At 51.8% G+C, this 22,738-nt stretch overlaps 2 protein-coding genes across 4 annotated transcripts in view; both read left to right on the top strand.

Moving 5' to 3' along the window:
- The window catches only part of LOC144247049 (axonemal central pair apparatus protein HYDIN-like), a 91,936-nt gene that overhangs the window by 42,436 nt on the left and 26,762 nt on the right, over positions 1–22,738 (top strand). Inside the window, exons 31-44 of the mRNA XM_085589334.1 lie at positions 1,220–1,360; positions 1,847–2,149; positions 6,865–6,993; positions 13,323–13,496; positions 13,584–13,793; positions 14,134–14,286; positions 15,337–15,576; positions 15,914–16,028; positions 16,495–16,650; positions 16,949–17,113; positions 18,213–18,375; positions 21,244–21,416; positions 21,603–21,851; positions 21,976–22,142. Of these exons, the coding sequence (XP_085445460.1) occupies positions 1,220–1,360; positions 1,847–2,149; positions 6,865–6,993; positions 13,323–13,496; positions 13,584–13,793; positions 14,134–14,286; positions 15,337–15,576; positions 15,914–16,028; positions 16,495–16,650; positions 16,949–17,113; positions 18,213–18,375; positions 21,244–21,416; positions 21,603–21,851; positions 21,976–22,142 (2,538 nt within the window). The remainder of the gene's footprint in view (positions 1–1,219; positions 1,361–1,846; positions 2,150–6,864; positions 6,994–13,322; positions 13,497–13,583; positions 13,794–14,133; positions 14,287–15,336; positions 15,577–15,913; positions 16,029–16,494; positions 16,651–16,948; positions 17,114–18,212; positions 18,376–21,243; positions 21,417–21,602; positions 21,852–21,975; positions 22,143–22,738) is intronic.
- LOC144247083 (axonemal central pair apparatus protein HYDIN-like) lies at positions 1,017–13,119 on the top strand. Of its 3 annotated transcripts, XM_085589374.1 has the most exons (5): positions 1,017–2,163; positions 4,349–4,447; positions 5,144–9,541; positions 10,059–11,667; positions 12,612–13,119. In XM_085589374.1, the coding sequence occupies exons 4-5, from the start codon at positions 11,561–11,563 to the stop codon at positions 12,778–12,780; spliced, it is 276 nt and encodes a 91-aa protein (XP_085445500.1). In that variant the 5' UTR covers positions 1,017–2,163; positions 4,349–4,447; positions 5,144–9,541; positions 10,059–11,560; the 3' UTR covers positions 12,781–13,119. The 3 variants fall into 2 exon arrangements, 2 of the variants coding, with proteins under 2 accessions (XP_085445500.1, XP_085445499.1); XR_014957787.1 differs by having other exon boundaries at positions 10,059–13,119.

The following is a 22,738-nucleotide window of genomic DNA, read 5'->3' as shown; positions in this document are numbered from 1 at the left end:
CTCAGGCTGACAAGGAAAAACCCATCATCTCCTGTGTCTCTTTGCCTTCTTTGCTGTGCATTTCCCTAAGCTGCACCTGCTTCAGAGGACCCCCCATGTTGCTGTTGAGGCAGGACGGGAATGAGAAGACTGACTTAGAAGGCTGCTGAGAGTGAAACTCTCGTTTATTCAGAATACACTGCTCTTTTATACAGAGTTCTGTGAGGACCAGTTCCATTGGTCCTGAAGTGGAAACAACCCACCCCATTGGTGCAGAGTGCCTGACGCACAGTGATAGAACTTCACTATAAACAATGTGAACAAGAAGAGAGATAAAGAATTATTTACATTCTTCTCCAACTCTTTCCCAGGCTTCTGCCTGGTTAGAAACTCTCCATTTCTCTCTTTGACTGAATCTGAGACCCACACCCCCAGACATCCTGCAGCTGCAGTGATGATAACACTGAAGCAGAGCAGGTGCCCTTTAGTCTCTGGATTCCAACTCCAGCATCATCTTTCCCTCTCCTGCAAGTTGTCTGAAAAAGAGACAATGTTTCATCCTTTGGTTTCTGCAGTTTCAGGCCTCTCCTCTGGTTCCCAGGCTTCCACTGAAGTACAGAATCCCCCCTGGAACAGGCAGTTCAGATGTAATTAGAAGCTTTTCAGCTCTACCTGATTCTGCCTGGGTTTTGCTTGATGCCACACACACAAACTGATTTATTGCATGCTATGGCACAGCACCTGTTTGATGTCAGCACATCCAGAAGTAGTTTCCCAAAGTCTCTGGTTTCTCTAACCATGCAAGAAGCCCAGCACAATGCATAGACAGGAAAAAAGAGCCTAGGCTTTTATGAGGCTGCTAGAGCCAATAAGGTTGTGAGAAATGACTGTATGTGAGTGAAGACCATCTAGTGCTGTTTTGCCCAATAGAAGGACAAAACTGGAGACAAATGGTCTGGAGTCACTTTCTGCTTTAGATTTTGTTGAAGCAGCCACCTCCTCTCAGGGACGTATTCCCTCATCTGTATATGGGAGTGTTTCCCTGTCCCCCAGAGGATGCTGTGGTTTCTAAACATGAGAAGTATCTTTAAAGAAAAACCTCCTGGAAGAAAGGGTAATAAATAGAAAGGGTAAACAGAAATGTATGCGTTTCTGGGGCTGAAAAATGTGAGATGCAGCAGAAGCAGGAGGAGGTCTGTGCCTGGTTGGGGCTGTTTTTCCTTGTCTCCTGTTTCCATAGAAACCCAGTGATGACCTGACTCGGCAGTACCAGCCTTTGTCTTTAAAAAACACCTGCCTGCTGCCACTGGACCTTATGCTGGACTTGGAGCAGCCGTTCCTGGTCTGTGATGAGGACCAGCAGCCCCTCCCAGATGGCCAGGTGAGCAGCCCTGGACTCCTGCAGTGGGGTCTGAACAGGAGGGATGTGGTGCCTTTCTGGTGCTTTTCAAGGGAGCTCCTTGGGTCAAGAAGTTCATTCTGCAGCATCAGCAGTGAGCTGGCCTGAGCTGCATCAGCGGAGCTGCTGAAGGAATCAAAATCTTTCCTGAATTGAGAAGATCCGTCCTGCCTTTAAGGCACAGGGAGAAGGGAGCAGGCAACTGGGTCTGGGCAAGCCATGCAGTAAAGGTGTCTCATGGAAAGCATGCCAGCTCTGCCGCAGCCACCCCCTTGTATTGGGGCTGAGCACAGAAATGGCCTGAGGGAGTCCTGGACTAGACTGTGGTGCCTACAGACCCCTGCTGTAAGGAAATGAACCATGAACTGAGAAGCCCAAGCTGGGGTCACTTTGAACATTTATAGTTTTGTGCTGTCAGACCTTGGGACATCATCCCACAGGTGATTAATTCCTGTTTGTGTCCTGCAGCCTGTGACAGTGGATGTAGGGGAGACCTGTCATCTCTACATTGCATTTGACCCAGCTTATGAACTGGAATTTAAGAGCTGGAAAAAAGAGAAAGTTCTGAAGATAGGCATGGTCAGGGGCCATCCATTTGTGGAGCATATCGCCCTTTGGGGAGAAGTCCTCTTCCCAAATCTCCAAATCCAGCCCAGCACCCTGGAGTTTGGCTGCATCATGGCTGGCACTGAAGAAGTGCGTTCTCTGGAGATCACCAACTGCAGCCCACTTCCTGTCAAGTATCACTGGTCATTCCATTCGGATAGCCAGGTGAACAAGTTGAGGTGTGTGCACCTTTGTCCTCTCCCTGAAGCTCTTCTTGCTGGTGTCCTGTTTGTACTTGGCAAAGAACAGAGGTGTTGGCCTAGGATCTGGCAAATAACATTGACCAGCCGTGGTCAGGCTGGATGCTCAGGGAATAGGTTTCCAGCAGTTTGGTGCTGTGCAGCCCCCACAGTGGTTTCCCCTGGGAAGGAAAGCTGGGGTGAAAGCTGCTTTCTCAGACCTCTGTGGCCTGAGGCAATGTCCACCTTGATGAAGGGCTCCTAGTGCCAACTCCCACAGTGCTGCTGAAGGCCCTTTTGGTCCCTCTGCTTTGGGATGGGTCCTCTCTGCAGGAGCTGCTCTCTGCTCCTTGCCTTCCTCCCTTGCATTGTGCTGCAGGATGCCCAGAAAGTCCCAAGACCAGAGAAAGAGCTACTTAGTGCCTGGGCTGATGCTGAACATCTTGTTACCTTCCCTTTCCTTCTTTGCTAGGACAACTCCTTTACTGCCAGGATGATTTCCCTCCCAGGGGTCAGCTTTCAGTGGACACCTTGGATTCTTCACTCCCTTGTTTTGTGGACACTTGTTACTTATTTTGACTTGTCCACCGTGCAACATGTACCTTATGGGTTCTGTTCTGCTTGACATCAGGACTTGTTCATCACATCATCTCCTATCCCTGCCTTCCAGAGAGTTTCTACGTTAGGGTGAAAAATGTCTTCTGGTCACCATGGTCCTGGGAAGTTGCCTCAAACCATTCGTTCAACTAAAGACAGTGGAATAGATGATTAGGGGATCTCTTGGGGGTTATGATGAGAGAGCCCCTCATCCAGAAACGAAACCCAGCCTTAGATCACACGCTACAAAGCCAAAGGCAGTGATTCTTTGGGGAGCAGGTCATTACAGGCCCTGAATGCCTGTCTGGGAATGGTGCATCCAGGTCATGTTTGACTGTGTGGGGAGCACTTGCAGCTCATCAGGGTGACAGGCAGGCACGGCTTGACGGTGTCCCTCACATGGCATTAGAAACACAAGCAGAGTTACTCTAGGCACCTGCTTCAATTTAAAATGGGGAATGTGACCTGAGTCGCCTGGAGTGTTGGAAAATGTCAATCAACCCCCCCTACACTGTCAGGGAAACATTCCTGATAAATACCTGGTGGAGCCGCAGAGGTTCTGGTGTTGGGCACTGTGGGGGGCTGTGCTGGCTCGTCTGTGGCCGGGTCTGCCCCTCAGTGCCTCAGATCTCACCTTTTTGCTTTCCTCCCACTGTGCTTTTTGCATCCCCACAAGATGTTAATCCCTATCCTCTCTAGTTCCTCAACGTAAGCAATTGCAGCTGCTGTACCACTGCTACCTCAGTGTCATCCCTGGGCTGCCTATAGAGCAGACCCGCTCCAGCCTGGATTGGGAAGGGCTGGATCAAACCATTTCTCAGTTCAACGTGCCAGCACCCTGGTCAGGGGCTGCATCCTGACCAGGAGCTGCTTGTGCAGGTGTTCCTCCCTCCTTCCCACTGCAGGTCCCTGTTCATAGTTATGTTGTTTTCCAGATCTGAACTTTACCTGCCTACATTCAAACCTCAACCGCCAAAGGAGAAGAGAACCTGTTTGGATTCCTTGGCATCTCAAACAAGACGCTTCAAGATTAGAAATGTGGAGGAGGCAGTCATAGCCCTGAAAGAATCGCAGGGTCTTGCCCAATCTGTAGGAGCAGAGGTAGATTTTCTTGTACACCTAGTGCTTGTGCTGCCTCCCCAGCCTGCCACCAACCAGTCATGCTCGTGCTGACCTCTCTTTTTGCTGCCCTGTTGTCCTGTGCTCTGAAAGTTGGCCAGGCAGCAGGGCCAGTGGCTGGATGTGGGGAGAGGGAGAAATATGAGAGTTTTTCTTGGAGGAGCACGCTCAGATTCTACAAGCCTGTGTTGAGTGTGGAATTTTTTTGCTTTGTTTTCTTCACAATGTGAGATGAGGCTTTTATCTGTATCATCATGGTAAGACCTCCAGCTTCCTTCCCAGAGCAAGCTGTGATGAGTCCTGATCTCCGTGTACCCTTTTCCCAGCCCAGCCAGACTACCTGTTTCCAGGTGTCTGCTCTCACCCAAGAGCTGGTATTACACTGTTGGCCCTGGAGCTGTCTTACAAACTGAGACTTTGCAAAGTGGCCGTCTCTTCCTCCTAGCATAGAAAATGGCTTGTTTTTCAGGTGCCACCACAAACTCGTGCAGGCTATTACACCCCACTAGGGTTGACGGGATTCAGGTGCTCTATGGATGTACCGCACACTTCCCTTGAAGCGCAGGAGGTAAGAGGGAATCCGTCTCACTCATCCATCGCCAGTGTGGCAAGCAGGGCTGTAGCTCCCAGTCCCACTGGTGGCCCCCAGCACTGCACACAGAGGGGCCTCACGTCCCTCCAGGCCCATACAAAGTGCTGCTGAACCAACTGGCTGTTGGAGGGGCTGTGCAGGACATGTTGTAGGACGCTCCAGGGACGCTGTGCAGCACCTATAGAGGGCATTGCTCCCCCTGGAACACATCAGATAGTCCGTAGGAAATTTTTGCAGGACCTTTTGCTGAGGCACCTTGAGAAAGCAGCATTTAAATCAAAAGAGAGGGGAAAAGCCTCAGAAGTCAGATTAGCTGGGCCAGAGTCCTTCCCTGAGCTCCAAGAGCTCTCACTCTGAGTCTTCCCCTTTTCTAAAAGCAGTAAGAAATGCTTTTGAAAGGCATTAAAAAGAATAAGTTGTGCACCAGAGAGAATTTCTGCTACCAGGAGACATCCCAGTTCACTTTAATGTAATGTGTTAATTCATGCATTGATTTCTGAGTATGGGAGAAGATTTTCCCCATGGTCCCTCCATTGGTCAGTGGCACAGATGCAGGAAGAGATTAGGGTGATTGTGGCCGTGTTTGTGCAGTGGCTACAGCTGCACTTTGGTCCAGGATGCTCTTCTGCACCCATTTCCATGCTCAACACCTCAATCTCTCCTGTCCTCCAGGCTTTCAGTATTGTGCCAGTGTCAGGTGTGCTGCAGCCAGGAGGGAGCCAGCAGGTCTCCTTCACCTTCTTTGGCCACCTCAACGCCATCTCCAGTGTCACGGCGCTGTGCCACGTGGAGGGAGGCCCCACCTACGAGGTGATGGTGACTGGGGAGGCCTCACGTGTCAGCTACTCCCTGAGCCTCCGGGAGATCAACTGCGGCTCTCAGGTACCACACGTGTCCCCTGGTGATACAGCCCACCAGAGCCCAGGCTAGCTCTAGAAACTCTGGTGCTGCCAGGTGTGAGGAACTGCCTTGGTGCGGGGATTTGCCAGAGACAGAATTAGAGCCACATGCTCTGCAGTGCCAGATACAAGCCACAACAGGGACCAGGTGAAGGAGAAAGGAGGAGGCTCTCTGTCTTAAGACTCCACAGGGAAGATGTTATTTCAAGTGAAAGGAGCAATGTAAAAGAGCCCTCCCTGCTGCATGGGTTTTTATACTGTTGCAACTTACGGGGAAGTTGCTAGCAGTTGTCCAGTGGGGAATCTTCAGGGGAGGAGTAAAGGGAGTACATCATTTTTTTGGGATAGGGCAGGGGGAGGAAGGGTAAAGTCACATGGGCCAAAGGGGCATCCAAGTTTAGGGGAATTCCAAAGGGGTGTTGCAGTTGGGGATTGGCCCAGGCTAAGAAGTGGCACAGGTTTGGGAATAAGGGGTTGGGTTGCCTTGACAGGCAGGGAAAAGAGCTGGAACAAGGGGTGGGGAATGGCATGAAAGACAGCATTGAGGCAGGGTACAAATCAGGGATGAACCAACTTGGGGAGAACATGGAGGTGCAACAGAGCAAATTATTTGACAATAAACTAATAAAATAAACAGGAACTGCAACACCCTGGCACAGCTGCCTTGGGACCACGGCCAGCAGGTTCCTGCCCACCTCGGTCCAGGGCTCCCTTCCCTTCCCAGCCTCTTTGTTGGCCCTGGGGCTTGGAAGTACAACCTTTGAGGGACACATCTGGCATCCAAGCTGGTTTAAAATGGCCATCTCCAACCCTCTCCAAAATGTTGGGAGTGCCTCTTTTTCAGGGTACCTAAGACTGCCTCCTGAGGAAGGCAGGATCCCAGGGGGTGCTCTGAGGGGCATGTTCCTGAGACATGCTTCTGCTGATCCACTCTCAAAGCCTGACCTCCACGAAGATGCTCTTGTCTAAAGCTCTTGCTTAATCCACACAACAGTCAAGGGAAGAAGTTGGGCTTCCAGTCACTGTATTTGGGGAGACTGTCCCAGAATAATCCCCATATCACTCTTTTAACTGAAAGCCCACAGATATTTCGAGCTGCTGGCCCTGTCGGTGTTGCCCTGTGTTGAATCCCTTGTTGCATGTATGTTGCTTGCCAATACTTGCATGCAGGTGCCTTTTCTCCTGCAATGCCTCAGTGCTGTCTCTGTTTCTCCTGGCTGTTGGTGACCCCTCAGAGTGCAGAGGGCCCGTGTCCCCCGGTTCATTTATTGCTGCCCCTCACACGGTTGTTACCACACCGCTGTGTGCTGCCAGAGCTCCCTGGTCCTGTGCAAGTGCCCTGTGTCTGGGGGTTCCCCGGGTTCCCAAGTGCCCTTATCTCCTCCCTGGTCCCTGCTCCCATGATGTGTCTGCTTCCAAGGCCAGGAGAGAGGAAGGAGATTCCCAGCAGCAGGCCTGAGTCTGTAACTTCCTGCTCCTGTGCCTTCTCTCCAGATGTTTAATGAAATTGGTCACAGCACGGTCACCCTGGTGAACACTGGCAAGATTGAATTCATCTGGACCCTAAATCCCAGCGCTGCAGCCGAGCATCTGCCTGGTGTGTTTCTGGTCAATCCCACCATTGTAAGTAGCACAAGTGACTGACCCCAGCCCTGTGCCAGGTGGCCCAGGAGAGTGTTAAAAGGAAAAAAGAGGGTGGGGGGAAGGGGGAAAAAAGTCAGAGGGGAAAACCCCAAACCCAGCCATGAGAGAGACAGAGCTGTAAGCAATTTCTGCCGGGGGCAGAGGAGATCAAACAAGAGCTCTCCTGATAAGACTCCCCCAGGCCTTGGCTGATGGGGGCTCTGCTGTCACAGGGCAGACACTGGCAGGAGGCACAAGTGTGTTGGTCACTGTTCTGCTGTAAGGGAAGTAGAGGAGAATTCTTTTTGATAGATTTCTCAGATGAAAATAAGGCACAAACGCAGCAAGTGTTATATCTGAAAACTGATTATTGATAAAGAAAGGGTATGGTCCCGACCAGAAGGGGATAGAAAAGAGAGCAGGGAGAGAAAATGAGCAACGGAGACAGCAACAGAGGACAGGGACGGAGCGCTACCGCCAGAATGCTGGGCCGCTCTGTTGGGTCCTGCTCGGCAGATGGAGGAAGTGTGCTGCCAGCAGCACCGAGCGTGCGGTGCAGGGGCTCCATCCGCAGCGGCAGCAGGAGCGGCTGTCCCGGGGCTGCGGCCGGGCCGGGCTCAGCAGCTGCGGCTTGGCACCGGGCACTTGTCACCGGGCACTTGTCACTGGGCACTTGTCACGGTCGGGGCGCGGCGGCTGCTCCCTCGGAGAGGCAGCGGAGCACTGGGTTGCCGTGGCGAGCGGGGAAGCGGCGACAGCAGCGTAGACAGACGGGGAAGAGATGGCTCTGCAGGGAGCCGGACCCTCCAGGTGCTCTCAGCCCAACAAAAAAACAAAAAATGGTGGGGAAAACCTGGCAGTGTTAACTGCTTCGATATGGTAAGATTCCTCCCATAACTCACCCCTTTTAGGAAGATGGTCAAACGGGCAAAGTTGTTAGAAGATTGGTCAGACAGGCAAAAATTTCCTGGGCTTTGGGGTCTGCCTGCCTCCACGGGGGAGGTCTCTTGCAGCCCCCTAGACAAAGCCTGCCTGCATTGTCTCCCAGCAATCTCCTTTACACGTGGGATGTGTTAAGGCTCTCAGCACATCTACAGCCCCTATAGTAATTTTTCACCCCACATCAGAACGTGTATTTATAACATACGTTGTGGCATAATTAAAAGTGCAATTGGTTGCTCACAGTCACTCTGGGGACTCCAACGGCTGAGATCTCGGGTTGTGTTGGCACTGGAGTGTTTCTGAGGGTCACCTTACCGTGCCTGTGTGATCACATATCCCTTAAGTAGGCTTGCTGGTCTCTGCCTCCTCCAGCTTTGTTGCTGTGCAGCGGCTTTTTGGGCCAGGGAGCAGCAGGGCTGGAAGAGCGGGGAGAAAAATTAACAGCATCCCACTGCTGTCCAAGCTTCTCAGTCCTGCCTGGATGCCTTTGAGGCGAAGCAGCACTCCTGCCTTTGTCCCTCCTTGCAGTGGGAAGAGGAAGCCAATTGCTTTCCCATTTCTTCATGCCTGTCTCCTACAAGGGAGGAGAGGAGCTGCTGGCCCTGCTCAGTGCGGGGACTTCCCCAGTGGCAGCAGAAGAGCCTTTTTTGATGAGGTGGGCTCTTGCTGGCAGAGGGCAAACCCCATTAGCAGCAGAGCTGTGCTCACATCAGGCTGTGCTGGGGCTGCAGCCTTATGAGCCCTGGGGAGGACACACGGCACCCTAGGGTCAGAGGCTCGACTTTTTGGGCACAAGGAAGGTAGAAGGTGTGAGAAACGAAGGCCACTCCTTAGTTAAAATTTAAAGAAAATTTAATAAGAGACAGTAGGGGACAAAGTCAACAAAGGAGAAGTAACAGCGCTGGGTGCTTGGCTTGGGTGCTTAGGCACAGCCAGAGGCACCCAGGCAACACAGCAACACCCCTTATATACCCTGGGTATTGCATCAGCCTAATCCATATCTACAAATGCTTGTACATATTGAAATATTTTAACATAGTTCCTCCTCTGTCCTGCCTTTTTGGAGCATGTGCAGATGTCCTGATCCCAGTCATTTGTTACCTTTCAGCACATTCAACAGGTTTCCATTCCTTCACTGGTTAAACGTTATAATTACAAGAGCTCTTCACCAATATTTATATCACAACACAACATTCACATTTAAAGAACTCTAAACCTTAGCAAAACTTCTTTTACAAAAGTCAACATTATAAAACGCATGGTATTTATTCTACCAGTTGCGAAAGCCAACACTGTAATGTATTTGTCACAAAGGTGATGTGGTCTGATGGCTTCTTCTAGATGAGAACCTGTCTCCTCAGCCTGTCTGTCCCCTGAGCCATCCCCATCACTCTGATGCATTCCCTCCCTCTTCTCCTGTCCCTGCAGGGCTCCATTGCACCTGGTGAGAAGCAAGTGCTGAAATTCTCCTACATGCCAGGATTACCAGGAGCCTTCAAGAGGACTTACCAGCTTAAAGTGGGTGACCTGGACCCAGAAAATATCCTCCTGAAAGGAGAAGCGTCCTGTCCCATGATCAGCGTGAACCTGCCCTGGAACATCATAGGTGGGCACTGCCTGTCTGGCCCCAGGAAGGGCTCCTCTGGTTTTGTTCCCTACCATATGCCCGTAGGGCAGTTCGTGCTCACCTCTACCGAGCCTGGAGGGCTGCAGGACTCCCAGACTAAGTCAAGCCCCCTGGTTGCTTCATGAGTCTTGAGCAGAGGATGCCGTGTGGGCTTTGTCCCGGGAACCAACCTGCAGAGCTTGCCAGCACATCTGGTAGGGTCCTGAAGGATGATGGCTAGACTGAAGGGCTTGGGAAAGCTGTAAGAGAGGCTGGCAGGGCTTCTGGCAGGGTTGGAATCCTGTGACGTTGCAGGGGATGAGATGCTCCTTGGGGGGTGGGAGATGGGTGGGAGCAAACATGAGGATTCAGAGAGCAGCAGCAGCATCCACTTCCCATAGATTGCTTCAGGGATTTCTTTTTGGAAGAAACCAGTGTTGGGAGGCAGGGACTTCCCAGCTGAAATGGGACTGGCACTTTGCCCACACTTCTCTTTGTGGATATTTTCTTCCTTCAGGAAATGAAAAACATGAGAAGCCACTGAAACAGCTTGTAAAACCCCTGCATCAGTACAGTCGGAGGAGTATATCAGCTGTTCGGAAGAAGTCTCAGACCCTGATGACTGAGACCTTGAAGACTCTGAATCCAAAGACTCGGGACCTGAAGCCCCGTTATCTTGGCTCTGGCACTGTAGTAAGAACAGCTACAGCCTTGTTTGGCACATGCGACCCTCCCCATGTCACCTGAGCCCCTTGCAGCCCACAGCAGCTCCCTGCTGCACCTGGGACCTCCCTGCCCACTTACAACCATTTGTCACCTCAGCATTGCCCTTAGGGCTGCCACTCTGCTCATGGCCTCTTCTGGGGCTGCAACAGCTCTACCCCAGGGAGAGATCAAAGGATGGAGTTCAGATGGTGCTCTGAAGGAAATGCAGGTCATTTCTGGGGAGTTTCTTGGTCCCGACCCAAGCCCTGCTAGATTTACAGACCTGAACAGCGGCTGCCTGATTGTGCCCTGGGGCTGTGCTGGTGGTGCTCATTTCCAAGAGGCACCAGCTTCATTCTAGTTCCTTTTCAAAGCAGTTTTTGTCCAAGCTGCCTTGGTACTAGCTGTGGGCAGGCAAGCACCTGGAGCTGTGGAAGGTTCCTGGCTGGTCTGTCTGCCTGTGGCCACAGGGCAGGTGTCGGTGGGGTGGTGCCTTCCCGAGAGCGAGCTCTCTGGTCAGTGCGGATAGCTCCCACAAACCACCAGATGCTCTGAGGGCTAGATGTGGTAATAATGGCAGACCAGTAAAAGGGAGAGAGGCTTGCTGCTTGAGGGTCCAACTCTGTTTATTGGAGGGTCCAGGCGAAGCGAGGTAAAGAGATCAGGTAGCAGGGTGGCAGGTTGAAGAGGCTCAGAGGCAGCAAGCCCTGAGTGAAGGAGGGTCCAGGGTATATAACTGGGAAAGGATAGGCGGGGTAACTGTGGAAAGAAACCAGCCAGAGAAAGGGTAATGGGAGGAGCAGGGATGGGGTGATTGGAAAGCAACCAATGGAGGAACAAGGGATGAATGACAAGTAATAGGGACCAATGAATGAACACAGAACATTGAACTTTCTGGAACAGGGGATTGAACTACAACTTGATGGACAGAACAGTATTTGCATCTGAAACAAGGAACTATGGGAAAAAGGTTCATTCTCTCTCCCTAAACTACACAGTTGTTTCCTCCCAAGGCATTTCTGCCTCATAACTTCCCATCCGACATCCTGTATCTGCCTGACCAGATCAGTTTTCCTAACAGTGTCTGGGCAGGCAAAGATGCTGGAGTTGTGTCCCTGGAGATGAGGTCCTGGCTAAGAGAGCAGGAGGTGTCACAGACACTGAGCAGCCAGCCAGGAGGACCCCCACACCCCCTCTCAACAAGAGCAGGGAGGGATTCTTTCTCAGGTGCAAGCTGGGCCTTGGGAAGGACCTTTGCTAATCGGCCACTGTCTTCCCTTTCCTTAGCCAAGCTCTCAGCTACAGATAGACACGATGAGGACGCTGATAGAGAAGGCTGATCTGGAGCTGCAGCAAAAGCTCACATACTATCCCCCGAAGAGCAGGTTCCCTGACAAGGAGCTGTGCCAGAGTCTTGTCAAGTGAGTAGGGACTCCCATCCCCAGGTGCCCCATGGGGAACACCCAGCCATGTCCCCTTCTCCTGAGAGCTCCTTGTGTCTGCAGAGCTGGGAATAGCCTGGACTTCAGAAAGGGTCTGGTCCCGGTGGCTGTGACACACTACATGGGAACAGCAGAGTGTCCTCCCTTCCCCAGCACCACGCTGAGCTTTGGACTGCTCAGCTCCCCACAGGTGTTGGGGTTCTGTCCCTAGAGCTGGGGGACCCAGTGCAGACCTTCAAGCCCTTCCAGACAGCATAAATTCTGTTCCTGCTGATTAGCTCTGAAAGAGACAGCTCCCAGCTGATGTCTTGGTGCCAACTAACAGAGCACACTAAACAAAAGGAGAAGGGAACTGCACATGTCAGCAAATCCTTTAAAACCCAAAATCAGATGGCTTGAACCCTGGTGGGGTGGCAGGGCTTATCCAGGTAACTTGGTCCCTCTCTTTGCACCATCGTGATGCAGCACAAGCACAGGAGGCTTCAATTCAGGAAGAAGATGCTCTGCAGAACAGATCATGTGATCTGGTTGCAGAGCAATGAAGATTTCCTGTGGAGGCAAATCTTGTTCCTAGGCCCCAAAGCAATGTCAGGCTCAGGCTATATACCAGGCTAGGCAGTTTCATTGAGACCGGTGGAGACCCAGTGTACTCACACTGGCTTTTCATGGCAGAGCAGCTGTGGCCAGTGTCCATTTTAAACTAATTTTATTTTCAGGTACCATTAGAAGTTGATAAAACCTAGGACCTGCACTCCTCCTGACTTCCCAAAGTCATTGCCAGGTGGTCAGGCCATGGGTTTCATGGGCTTGAGCTGAGTTTTTACAGCAGTGAATAGAGAAATAGCCACTGTCTTTGTATCCTCCATCCACTTGGATGTGTAGCCAGGCTGTGGTTTAAGGACTGTCCTTACTCCTCCTTGCAGAGTTGAGCTGCCCGAGTATGTCCTGGACATGGGCCCTGTCCATAAGGGTCACATTGAGAGAAGCACTCTGGAGATCACCAACCCAGGGCAGATCCCAGTGTCCTTCCAGGTTGATGTATCTGTCCTGCCAGACACAGGTAAGCGTGTAGAGACACTTCATGAAGCTTGAAGGAGGTGTCTCAGACAGATTAGCTTAAGCCACTGAACCTGGGGAGGTTTCTGAGCTTTTTCTTCTCAGTGGCCCTGCTGGGAGCTTTAGAGGCAGAACTCTCATGCCCAGGGACTTGGTCTGCCTTGTGACTGCCCAAATGCTTCTGTGCAGGGGCCAGATGGGCTCATCACCCTGGTCACCTCTCAGCATCTTCTGCCCTTGGCTCCCACGAGCAGCAAGTTTCTTTGGGCGCTCTATGGGCTAGTTTTGTCAACCAGTGGGGTCTGCTGTGTTTTGGAAGTGCTTTGTTTGGAGTTCACACTGTCGCAGCTCCTGTATTCAGCCTTTATTGAGGAAACAGCCTGTGAGATCCTGTGGTGGATCAAAAGAGGCTTCCAAAAGAGGCCTTGAGGCAAGGCTGCACTTCCATCACACAGTGGCTCACTGCATCTGAGGTGTGTTCAGTGCAGTCTGAAGTTTTTGTCCAGGTCACAGCACAGTGTGGGGCTTTCCCCAGACCTCTCAGCCAGGACGCCTGTAAGGCCTTAACATGCTTATGACACATTTTGTGTTTCTCATGCATCTCAGCTGCTCTGTTTTCACCTCTTCAAGGTTTCAGTGTGGACCTGGACCACGTGCAGGGCCTGGCCCCCAACCACACCGTGGTGCTTGAAGTGCGCTTTGAAAGTGCCCACCAGCCCCAGGGTGACGTGGATGTGCTGCTGCCCATAGAGGTACCACAGCTCTTGGGGCAGCCAGCAGGCTGGGCACAGCAGCAGATGTCACTTGGACCCTCCACTGAATTCTCTGTCCTTCTCCAGGTGACAAAAGGCCCCACATATAACATCCGCCTCCATGCCACCGTGTCTGAACTGTCGCTCGAACTCTCCAAGAACAGACTGCACTTCTCTGACATCCTCATTGGGCAGTGCCAGGTTGAGACCATCCAACTCCACAACTGGTTCCGAGTACCCTGCAAATGGTTCATTACTGGCACCAAGCCTGTTCTGAAGGTAAAGCACAGGCGACATTGAACATGTAACTTCTTGGTTGTGTTTTCTTTCTGTCTCTTGCCCTTTCTGCTCCTGTGGCTGCCTGAGCATTTGGGTCTACAGTGCATTTGAGGAAGCTTCTGAGGGTCTGGATCCAGGCTGGTTTGCCTGGACCTGTTCCATTAGCTGATGCTTTGCTTTTCTGCCATCTTTGCCCATTCCTCCTCCTCTGACGACAGTAGTTCCCTATCTGCCTGCCCTGTCTACAGGTTTGAATTCCAGCTCTAGGCTTTGGGGCCACACTTGCTTTGGCTGTGGGTGCACCATATCAGTGTCTCAGAGCACGAGGAGACCTCACACAATTGATTTCTGTGCCCAGAACAATCACCTCAAATACACGACACCAGCCGTACCTCAGAAGCAGCAGGTGCTGGAGGATGAGCCCTGTCCCTTTGAAGTGAAGCCCTCCAAAGGAATCCTTGGTGCAGGAAAGTGGCGGAACTTGCAGATCCGGTTTACACCCAAGGAAGAGGTGAGATTGGCAGGTGTCAGCCCAGGAGGCCTGTCAGGGCTGTCTGGAAATGAGGGCTTGGTGCAGAGGGTGTGGTATGAGCTCTGCCTTCACAGGGAGCTTTCTGCCAGGCCCATACTCAGCGTGGCTCAGTTCACCCCACAGAGCATTCCCATGAGATGTGCTTTGAAATGCCCACAGGGACCTTGCACAGAGAGCATCAGGGCTGCCTCTCAGCATATGGGGGCAATGTGCCCAACTCTCCTCAGCCTCCCCCTTGCCTGGCTGTATTTGCAGCTGCAACACTCAGTACAGAGCAGCTGCCCACTTACAGAGGATAATCCTGGAACGGCCAGTCAAGGCTCATCCTACTGCAGGACTGACAGACAAAACAGCCACCACACACCTTCCTGGGCATGGTGGGACAGTCACCTGTAGTGGTGTGCTGCCAGCAGTGCCTGGGGCTCTGGCCTGCCTGTACACTCCCATGCATCTGGGGATTCAACTTAAAGGATGGAGCGTTCCAAAAGTAGTTTGCCTGTGGCCGCTGGGTCTTGGAAACTGGTAGTGTGTAACAGCATGGACACAAGTGCTTCTGTGCTCACAAACAGTCCCAGGGATCTTTTAATTGCTCAAGAGATGTAACCATCTTTTGTCTGGCTTGGACCAGAGCCAAACACTAAGCAGAGATGATGACCCTTATTTCTGGCCAGTGAGAGCTGATTTGCCTCTCTCCTGGAGCTGATGTTTGCCTGATGCAGCAGTGCCAGGACAGTGTCTGGACACTGTAACCCCGAGGGCCCTTCCCATGAGCATTGCACTCCTGCATGACTAGGGGAAAATGTCTGACAGTCCATTGTACATGCATCTGCTACCAAATACCCAGATACAGTGCACACCAGGATTCATCCCAGTTACTCAGACCAGGACACAGATGCTGTAGTCCCTAGCAGAAGTAAATATCTGGTTTCCATTCACCTTGGAGGGACTGATAACACCCTGACCTTGGGGCAGGAGTTGTATTTAGGGTCCTGTCACCTGGATGAGTTTTCTCCACTTTTCTCTTTTCAGAGGTCTTACAGGAATGAGCTGGAGTTAAACATTTGTGGGAGCAGCAATCACTTAAAGCTGCACCTCTCAGGACAAGGTCTGGAGCCACGGTTGGAGTTCAACCCCCCAGCACTAAAGATGGGATGGGTGCTGGTGGACAGCGATGGGGTGGAGGCCACAGCAGTGGTGAGGAACCCATGCGACTTCCCCATTGAGTTTTGCTCCCTGGATTTTGATGAGCAGTACCTTGAGGAGAAGAAGGTGAGAAGGCAGGTCTGGTCCCCATGTACGTGCTGCCCAAGCTTCACAGCACTCCAGCATTCCCAGGCTTGTGCCAGGGAGATGGAGGCAATCCCCAGGGCAAAGGCAACTCTGCTGACATACCTTGGAAGGACTTAAATAGTTTTTGTTATTGGGAGGAAGGGAGAAGACAGAAATCGGGTTTGTTGAGTCTGTGTGATCAAAAGGCAAGAAAAGGAATCTTGTGTGTGGTTTCTCTTCCCTACACACACAGATCCTGCGGATGGCAGTGGGGTCTGAGTATCAAAAGAGCTTTTTAATGCCTCCATGTGCTGTGGGTAAGACTCTGCCTCCACAGGTGCTAAAAGACCATGAAACAGAGAAGAGAACAAAGGCCCAGCAGGCAGAGCTCAAGGCCAGGACTAAGACCAAGGCCAGGACTGAGGCTGAGGCCAAGGGCAAGGCAGCACCAGGTCAGAAAAACAGTGAGGGTTTGGCGGTGTCTTTTGACTGTGGTTACAGCTGGGACTCCAGTCCATACACCCGGAACTCTCTGTCACCTTGCTCTCCAGGGAAAGTCCATGCTTTTAGCAGCTGTCTGTTCCCCAGATGGCAGAGGAGCTCTTGGGTGAAGGGCTGTGGCATCCTCTACCAACCCTGTGTGTAGCCAAAGCAAACTCCTATCTGCCTGCCACAGACTGGGGAAATAATCAGGATATTCCCTTGTGTCCCTTAGCCACAAAGACTAGGATTGTATGAGTTCTTCAGCCAGTAGGACCAAGTCTAATATCAGTGGCTCTTTGATATTTGCACCTTCCTAGCAACAACAGAACAAGAACATGTTGCTTTCACCAAGTTTCCTTTCCTGGGATCTGAGGGGATGGGGAGGATGGTGAGGATCAAAGGTAGGCCGGAGGCTGACCTGGTTTTGCACTGCAGCACATCACAGGACTCTCACGTTCTGTCCTGAGTCCATGGTGAAAGGGACTGGCAGTCCTGTCTCTCGGGCTGTCATGCGCCACCTGAGCATTGATGCATCTTCAGAGAGGCAGCCCAGAGGGATTGTTGTCATCATCCATGGGCCACCCCGGGCAGGTACGTCAGCTGCAGCCCAGGGCTGCAGGGAGAGGGCGGGCAGGAGGAACGTATCCTGGTGGGCCATGGTGCTTAAGGCAAAGTCCTCAGCTGAACAGGAAGTGGAGATGATCCCCTTGGCTCTAGAATTCAGAGCTTGTACCCACGCTCTAGCTGCCTCCCCCATGGCCTCCCCTGGAGGGACACTTGATTTCCCACTGCCCTTTTAACTTTGAAATCTTGTTGGAGATTTTTCCAGGGCCTGTCCCTGCAATGCCTCCTGTGCCAGTGTCACCAAGCATCCCCCTCTCTCTCTCAGGAAAGACAGAGATAGCAGCAGGCCTGTGTCAGTACTATGATGCTGCTTACATATCCATTGACACCGTGGTGAAAGAGGCCATGGCCAACGATGGGAGCCCAGCAGGGCTCAGTGCCCGGGAGCTCTGCACCAACGCTGCCATGGAGCCAAAAGGCAAAGATAAAGGTAATGCTGGTAAGGAGAAATGCTGGACCCAGAGCTTGAGAACCCCACCTTGAATGTCCACTTCTGCTTACTCAGAGCAGCAGTTTTGCAGTCCTTGAATCTCTTAGGGAACATGGCTGAAGTGCATCTCTGGCTTGTCTAAAAAAAAAAAAAAATCAATTTTAAGGGCTCAGTCAGAGGTTCTTTTATAGCCCCTTTTGCTGCCATTCTTGGCATGTGGTTGTTTTTCTAGGGGTGGTGAAGCACACCTGTCTCTTTCCCAAGTATTTTATATTTCCTCAAAGCTGAATTGAGCTTGCTCCTCGTGGGCAGCAGTTCTGCCCTGCACTTTAACAAAGAAAAGTCTTCTGAAGTGGCTCATTAAGCCACAGGAAGACTGACTGTTAGTGTAACCTTGCAAGTGAGAGGAAGGGAAGGACAGCCTCCCAGAGGAATTTCTAATGAGAGACATGCTCCAGATGAGCTCTTTTCTCCAGAGATTTACCTATGGCCACTGTCAGGTTACACAGCTCGTTGGGCTGTTCCCCATGTGAGACTGGAGACTTTCATGAAACTTCCTGGGCACTTGGTACCCTGAGCTCTGCAGGGTGAGGCCAAACCTGGCTCGGTGCAGGGGGAAGTTTTGCACTGCTCAGTGTTGAACCTGGCTGGGTTGGGAGCTGGTGGGAAGGAAAAGAATCTGGGTCCCAGCCGGACTTTTCCCATAGGAGGATTTAGCTTCAGTGGAGACAGGTGATGCAAGTGGGGCAGGGCTGCAGGTCTCCACAGGAGAATGCTGGATGGGTGCAGTGTATGGAAAAATTATTCCTGGAGGACGAATCTTTGGTTTGATCTGCAGGGGAACTGCTGTGCAAGCAGCGTCACCTGTGTGCACAGTTGTTAGGAGGGACATAGTGCTGACTTTAAAATCAAGTATGGGATGGTGTGCTTTACCTGCTGGTAAGAAAAGCAGGGAAGGAGGTGCTTCTGGGAAACAGTGCTCCCAGTGCCCAGCAGACTGGGGAAAAAGTGCCATGTTCCTTCCCAGGGTTGTGCCTGTTGTAGGGAAAGGTGCCTGCTTGCTTTCAAAGTCCCTCTGAACCATCTGTCCCCTGTGCAGGTAAAAAGCCTCACCTCACTGCTCAGACCAAGAATAAACAAGCCCCTGGGGAAAAAATCAACAAGAAGGATGCCAGAGGCAAGAACCCTCCAGCACAAAAGAAGGTGCCAGCCAGCAAACCCAACATAAAGGACACCAAGGTAAACATGATCTGCCCTGTTTGATGCCTGGGACCTTTGCATTGTCTTTGAGATGAGCAGGGGCTGCTTACAGTGGAGGCTCTGTGCCAGCCACGGCCTGGTAGGTGGGTCCATAGTGCCACGACTTGGGCTGGGAATGTGCTCTGGCAGACAGCTCCACTGCTTCTCAGTGGTTTGCTGGCAAAGTGCAGTCCTGGCTAGTGTGGCTGCAGGCAGTGAACAAAGTGCTGGAAGGCTGCACTGGAGGCTTGCAACCTTGGGTGTCTGCTGGCCAAGGCATGGGCCCTCCAGGACCATCCCCTGGAGCCCCCAGCCTGCACTGCAGGGCTGTTCTAGTTTCCACTAGGGAGGAACCCCAGCTCCAAGCCCAGCAGTGGGAGTTGTTCAGGGCTTTCCACCGTGGTTTCTTTTCCTTACAATGGTCCACATTGCAGTTCACAGTTTCCACTGCTCCTGCGCCGCAGCAGCTGAATATTACCAGCAGTGGTGGGGAAGAGCTGAACTTCTTGAGCTGTGTGCTGCCCAAGGACCTGCTGGTGGACATCCTCAGTGAGAGGCTGAAGGTGTGTGGGGTGGGGGAAAAGGAGACATTCCTGCTCCAGAGAGACAGCACTGGGGTACAATTCGGAGAGGAGGAGGAGGAGGAGGAGGAGGAGGAGGAGGAGGAGGAGGTCTGTACATGCTGCTGGAGGATGCTGGATTGTGTGCAGGGAGCCCTGGGGGAAGCTGCAGCTGCCCTTATTGGCAGAGCCCACGGACAGGTCCAAGCTGCTCTTAGCTACTGCACTTGGAACAAGGATGGCTGGTGACATCTGGGTTTGCGGTGCAGCTGCGAGCCCCCTGTGTGCAATGGCTGACTTACTCTTCCCTTTATTCACAGGGTAAAGATTGCTACAAGGGAGTGGTCTTTGATGGCTTGGAGACCCTCTTTGCAAGCAGCCTGGAATCTTCTTTGCTCTGTGTACTCAGAGCTGTCAAGAATTGTCATCATATTTACATGGTGAACCTGCATCAGGATTATGCTTCTTGGAAAGCCAAGGAGGAAGCTGAAAGAAAGAGGAAGAAAGCTCAAACAGAGAAGGAAGGTGAGATATCTCCTCTCAAATTATCTCTCTGAAGCCCTCAACCATATCTCTGTGTATCTGGATTTGCAGCAGAGCTTGTAAGAAATGTTTTTATTAATCTTTTTACCTTCTGCCTCGGTGTAACCAGCACTCATCTCAGAGCTGCAGGAGATCTGAGGTTTAAAGACTCGCCTTAATCTCTAACATTAAATCTTGGGCACAAGTGCCAGCTGCTGTAGCTCAGTGACAAACGACTGTCCTCAGCCTTGGTGCACTTAAGCCAGGCAAAGCCCAAGAACCACACTGCCCGGCCATAGTTTGGGGGATTGTCTGAATTTTGGAGCAGGGATATGAGCTCCCCAATATCTCCTGGTATGATAGGCTGGGTCAGGAAAGGCTGTGAATCCTTGCAGCTGACACAGAGCGTCCAGCTCTGCTTGCAGTCACTCATGGTTTCTCCTCTGGTTTAAAGAACTGCAGCAGAAAAAAGCTATTCAGAGGAACAGAGAACATGTCTTGCAAATGGATGAGGACAAGTATGACACCCTCCCTGAGGAGAAGAAAGCAGAAGTGGATAAAATAATACTGGAAACGAAGACTATACAGACGGAGGGGTGAGTAAGCCATCCATGGGTTACTGCTCAGGGTCCCTAGAGGGTTTCCAAGGACTCTGAGCTCAGAGGTATTTGATAGCAAAGGCCAGAAGCAACACAAGGATGGCCACTCTCTTAGCTCCCTGGCTCCCAAGAGAGGAAGCACCTTCTTCTGTTGAGCTAGAACATCATCTTCTCTATTTTAGTGGTGAGCCCTCCTGGCTTAGATGCTGCCTGCAGGGAGCTGGGCTCTGGGCTTGCCTTGGCACTGCCTGTAGAAGTCTCTTCAAGTCCATGATGTTGATTTATGCCTTCTTTGTCATCTCCCTTCTTCACCAAAACAGTGGGATTGTGCTATGGGCAGGTGTGGGGCACAGGGTCCTGGTCCTGCCACAGATGAAGTCCTTGCAATGCTGAGCTGCCAAGGTTCTCCTTATGGTGGGACACCACCCATAAAAGCTCACGTCCTTTAGGCTCCCCTTCTGCTGCAGCAGTAGGCAAGCTCTGCTCCAGCAAGGCAGCCCAGCTCAGGACTCACAGGAAAATTGTGGAGCTGGGAGTGGAGGCTGCTTGAAGCAAGCCTGTGTATCAGGGCTCCTTTCAGCCCAGGCTGAAGTTGGTTTCATGGCGAGGTGACAGACAAAGCTGCTTCAAATTGTTTGCATGGCAGATAGCACTGGTTTGCTTGGTCACAGCTGATTCCAGCAGGAAACCTGGCTGACAGGAGCCTGTCTTGCAGGAGAGGATTCCTGCAGCCTTTGCTTTCTGACTGATAGGATTATTCACATGAAGGGGCAGGCTGTGCCCAGGGAGAAGGGGGCTGAATGAGCGGAGGATGAATTGTAGGAGGGATAAGCAGATGTTAGCAATCTGTGTTCTGCTTTAAACTGGGAAATCAAGAGACAAAGAGCGTTTTCAGGCATCAGCACAGAGAGCTGGTGGATCAGCCTTTGGCATTGGGCTGGAGGTGTCTGGGTGTGCCTTAAGAGGGAGGTTGCAGTCGAGACTTTACGATAGCAAGGCGTAGGTTTGGCTGGTCCTGGAGGTCCTCTTCCACTATGGCACTCACTTGGGATGTTCCCAACCTCTGTGGGTTGAGGAAAATCCACAGAAATGGTCTCATGATTCTGCCTGGCCTCGAGGTCAAGGAATGAATTGCAAGGCCAGCCAGGACTAGTGAGCCCAAGTTTTTGGTGGTAACTCTCCGCGATGTTTTCTATTTTGTTTGCTGAAGGGAGCTGAAGGAGGTGGCTCAAAAGCTTGAGAAGGAGACAAAAGACTTAGGGGAGGAAGAGAGGCAGAAGGAGGAAGAGAAGCAGAAGAAGGAAAATATACGTATCTCCGTGGGGAAGCAGCCTGAAAAACCACAGAAGGAAGCCAAACCCCCAGAGAAGAAGGAAACCAAAGGCCCAGAGAAGAAGGAAACAAAAATCCTAGAGAAGAAAACCAAATACCCAGAGAAGGAAACAAAAATCCCAGAGAAGAAAGAAACCAAAGCCCAAGAGAGGAAGGAAACCAAAGCCCCAGAAGAGAAGGAAACAAAAATCTCAGAGTAGGGGGCACCCAAAGCCCCAGAAAAGGGGGACTCCAAAGCCCCACAGAAAAGGGGAACCAAAACCTCTGGGAAGGAGGAAACCAAAGCCCCAGAGAAGAGGGGAGTCAAAGCCCCACAGAAGAGGGAAACAAAAGCCCTGAAGGAGGAAACCAAAGCCCCAGAGAAGGGGGAAGCCAATATCCTAGAGGACCCAGCTGAGATGGAGAACTTGATCCTGAGGTTTCAGATCTACGAGTCGTCACAGCAGAACATCGCAGAGGTTTTCTCCTCCTGGGACAGAGTTCAGGGTACTATGCAGTTACCTATGATCCAAAAGGGAAACAAGTCCCAGCCTTCAGGTGAAAACAAAGGTCTAAAGAAAAACCAGTAAGCCTCAGGAGAAGGTGAAGAAGCCTGAACGTGAATGTGTAGGCCAAAGGAGTCTTCAGTCATCTCAGCTGGGGATGCAAAGTGAAGCTACAGAAGAGGCAGTCAGTGACAAGCATGTTGGGGTGCCATGCCTGGACATCCAGGTCTCAGATCCTAAGGCCATGATCAGGGAGATCCTGAGGGATGGGAAGCTGCCAACAGAAGACCAGGTAAAACCCTGCAAGGCTGAGATCTTGATCTTGCCGTGGTGGTGGGCCCTGGAGCATTGTGTCCCCCAGGTGATAATGGCACAGAGCCTTGTCCAGGCCCCTGATGATGTTCCACAATGGCTCTGTACCATCTGTGTGGATGGGGAGGTTATCACCATCCCTCAGATGGGCAGGAAGTGTGAGTGCTTTGTGTACAAGTGTCCCATCTGTTCAGAGTTTCCCAGCCCGGAAATCATTATAAACAGTCCCAGGACAGGGCAGCTCATAGTCATTGTTTTCTTCCGCTGAGTCACTTGGGAGAGGTTTCTCTCCTGGTCCCACTTGTAGCTCTTGATTCTGCTCTGGAGCTTGCTCACCCCACTGGGCATAACAAAGCACTTATACTTCATATAAGTCAAAAAACCCATTGCCAAAAGCCCAGTGCCTTTGAAGAAGGATGGAGGAGACAGAAGTATAAGCAAGATTTTCTCTTCTGATTTAGATGCTGAAACATCTGGGACTGCATCCTGACGGCCCTCCCCTTGCCCCTGCTGCTGTGCTCTCCATGGTCAAGTACCCAGAGGAGCGGCTGGGCCGGGCAGAGCGTGTGGAGCCCT

This window comes from Lonchura striata, chromosome 11, assembly GCF_050655825.1.
Source record: "Lonchura striata isolate lonStrDom1 chromosome 11, ASM5065582v1, whole genome shotgun sequence".
NCBI lineage: Eukaryota > Metazoa > Chordata > Aves > Passeriformes > Estrildidae > Lonchura > Lonchura striata.
Note: the sequence above shows the minus strand (reverse complement) of the source record. Positions and strands in the feature narration are given on the sequence as shown.

What these genes read in the sequence shown, in the direction of transcription:
- LOC144247083 (XM_085589373.1), top strand. Translation starts at nt 9,331, where the DNA reads ATGCATTCCCTCCCTCTTCTCCTGTCCCTGCAGGGCTCCATTGCACCT. An exon ending in CCTGCCCTGGAACATCATAG is followed by an intron (nt 9,542 to 10,058) that starts GTGGGCACTGCC and finishes TTCTTCCTTCAG; the next exon opens with GAAATGAAAAACATGAGAAG.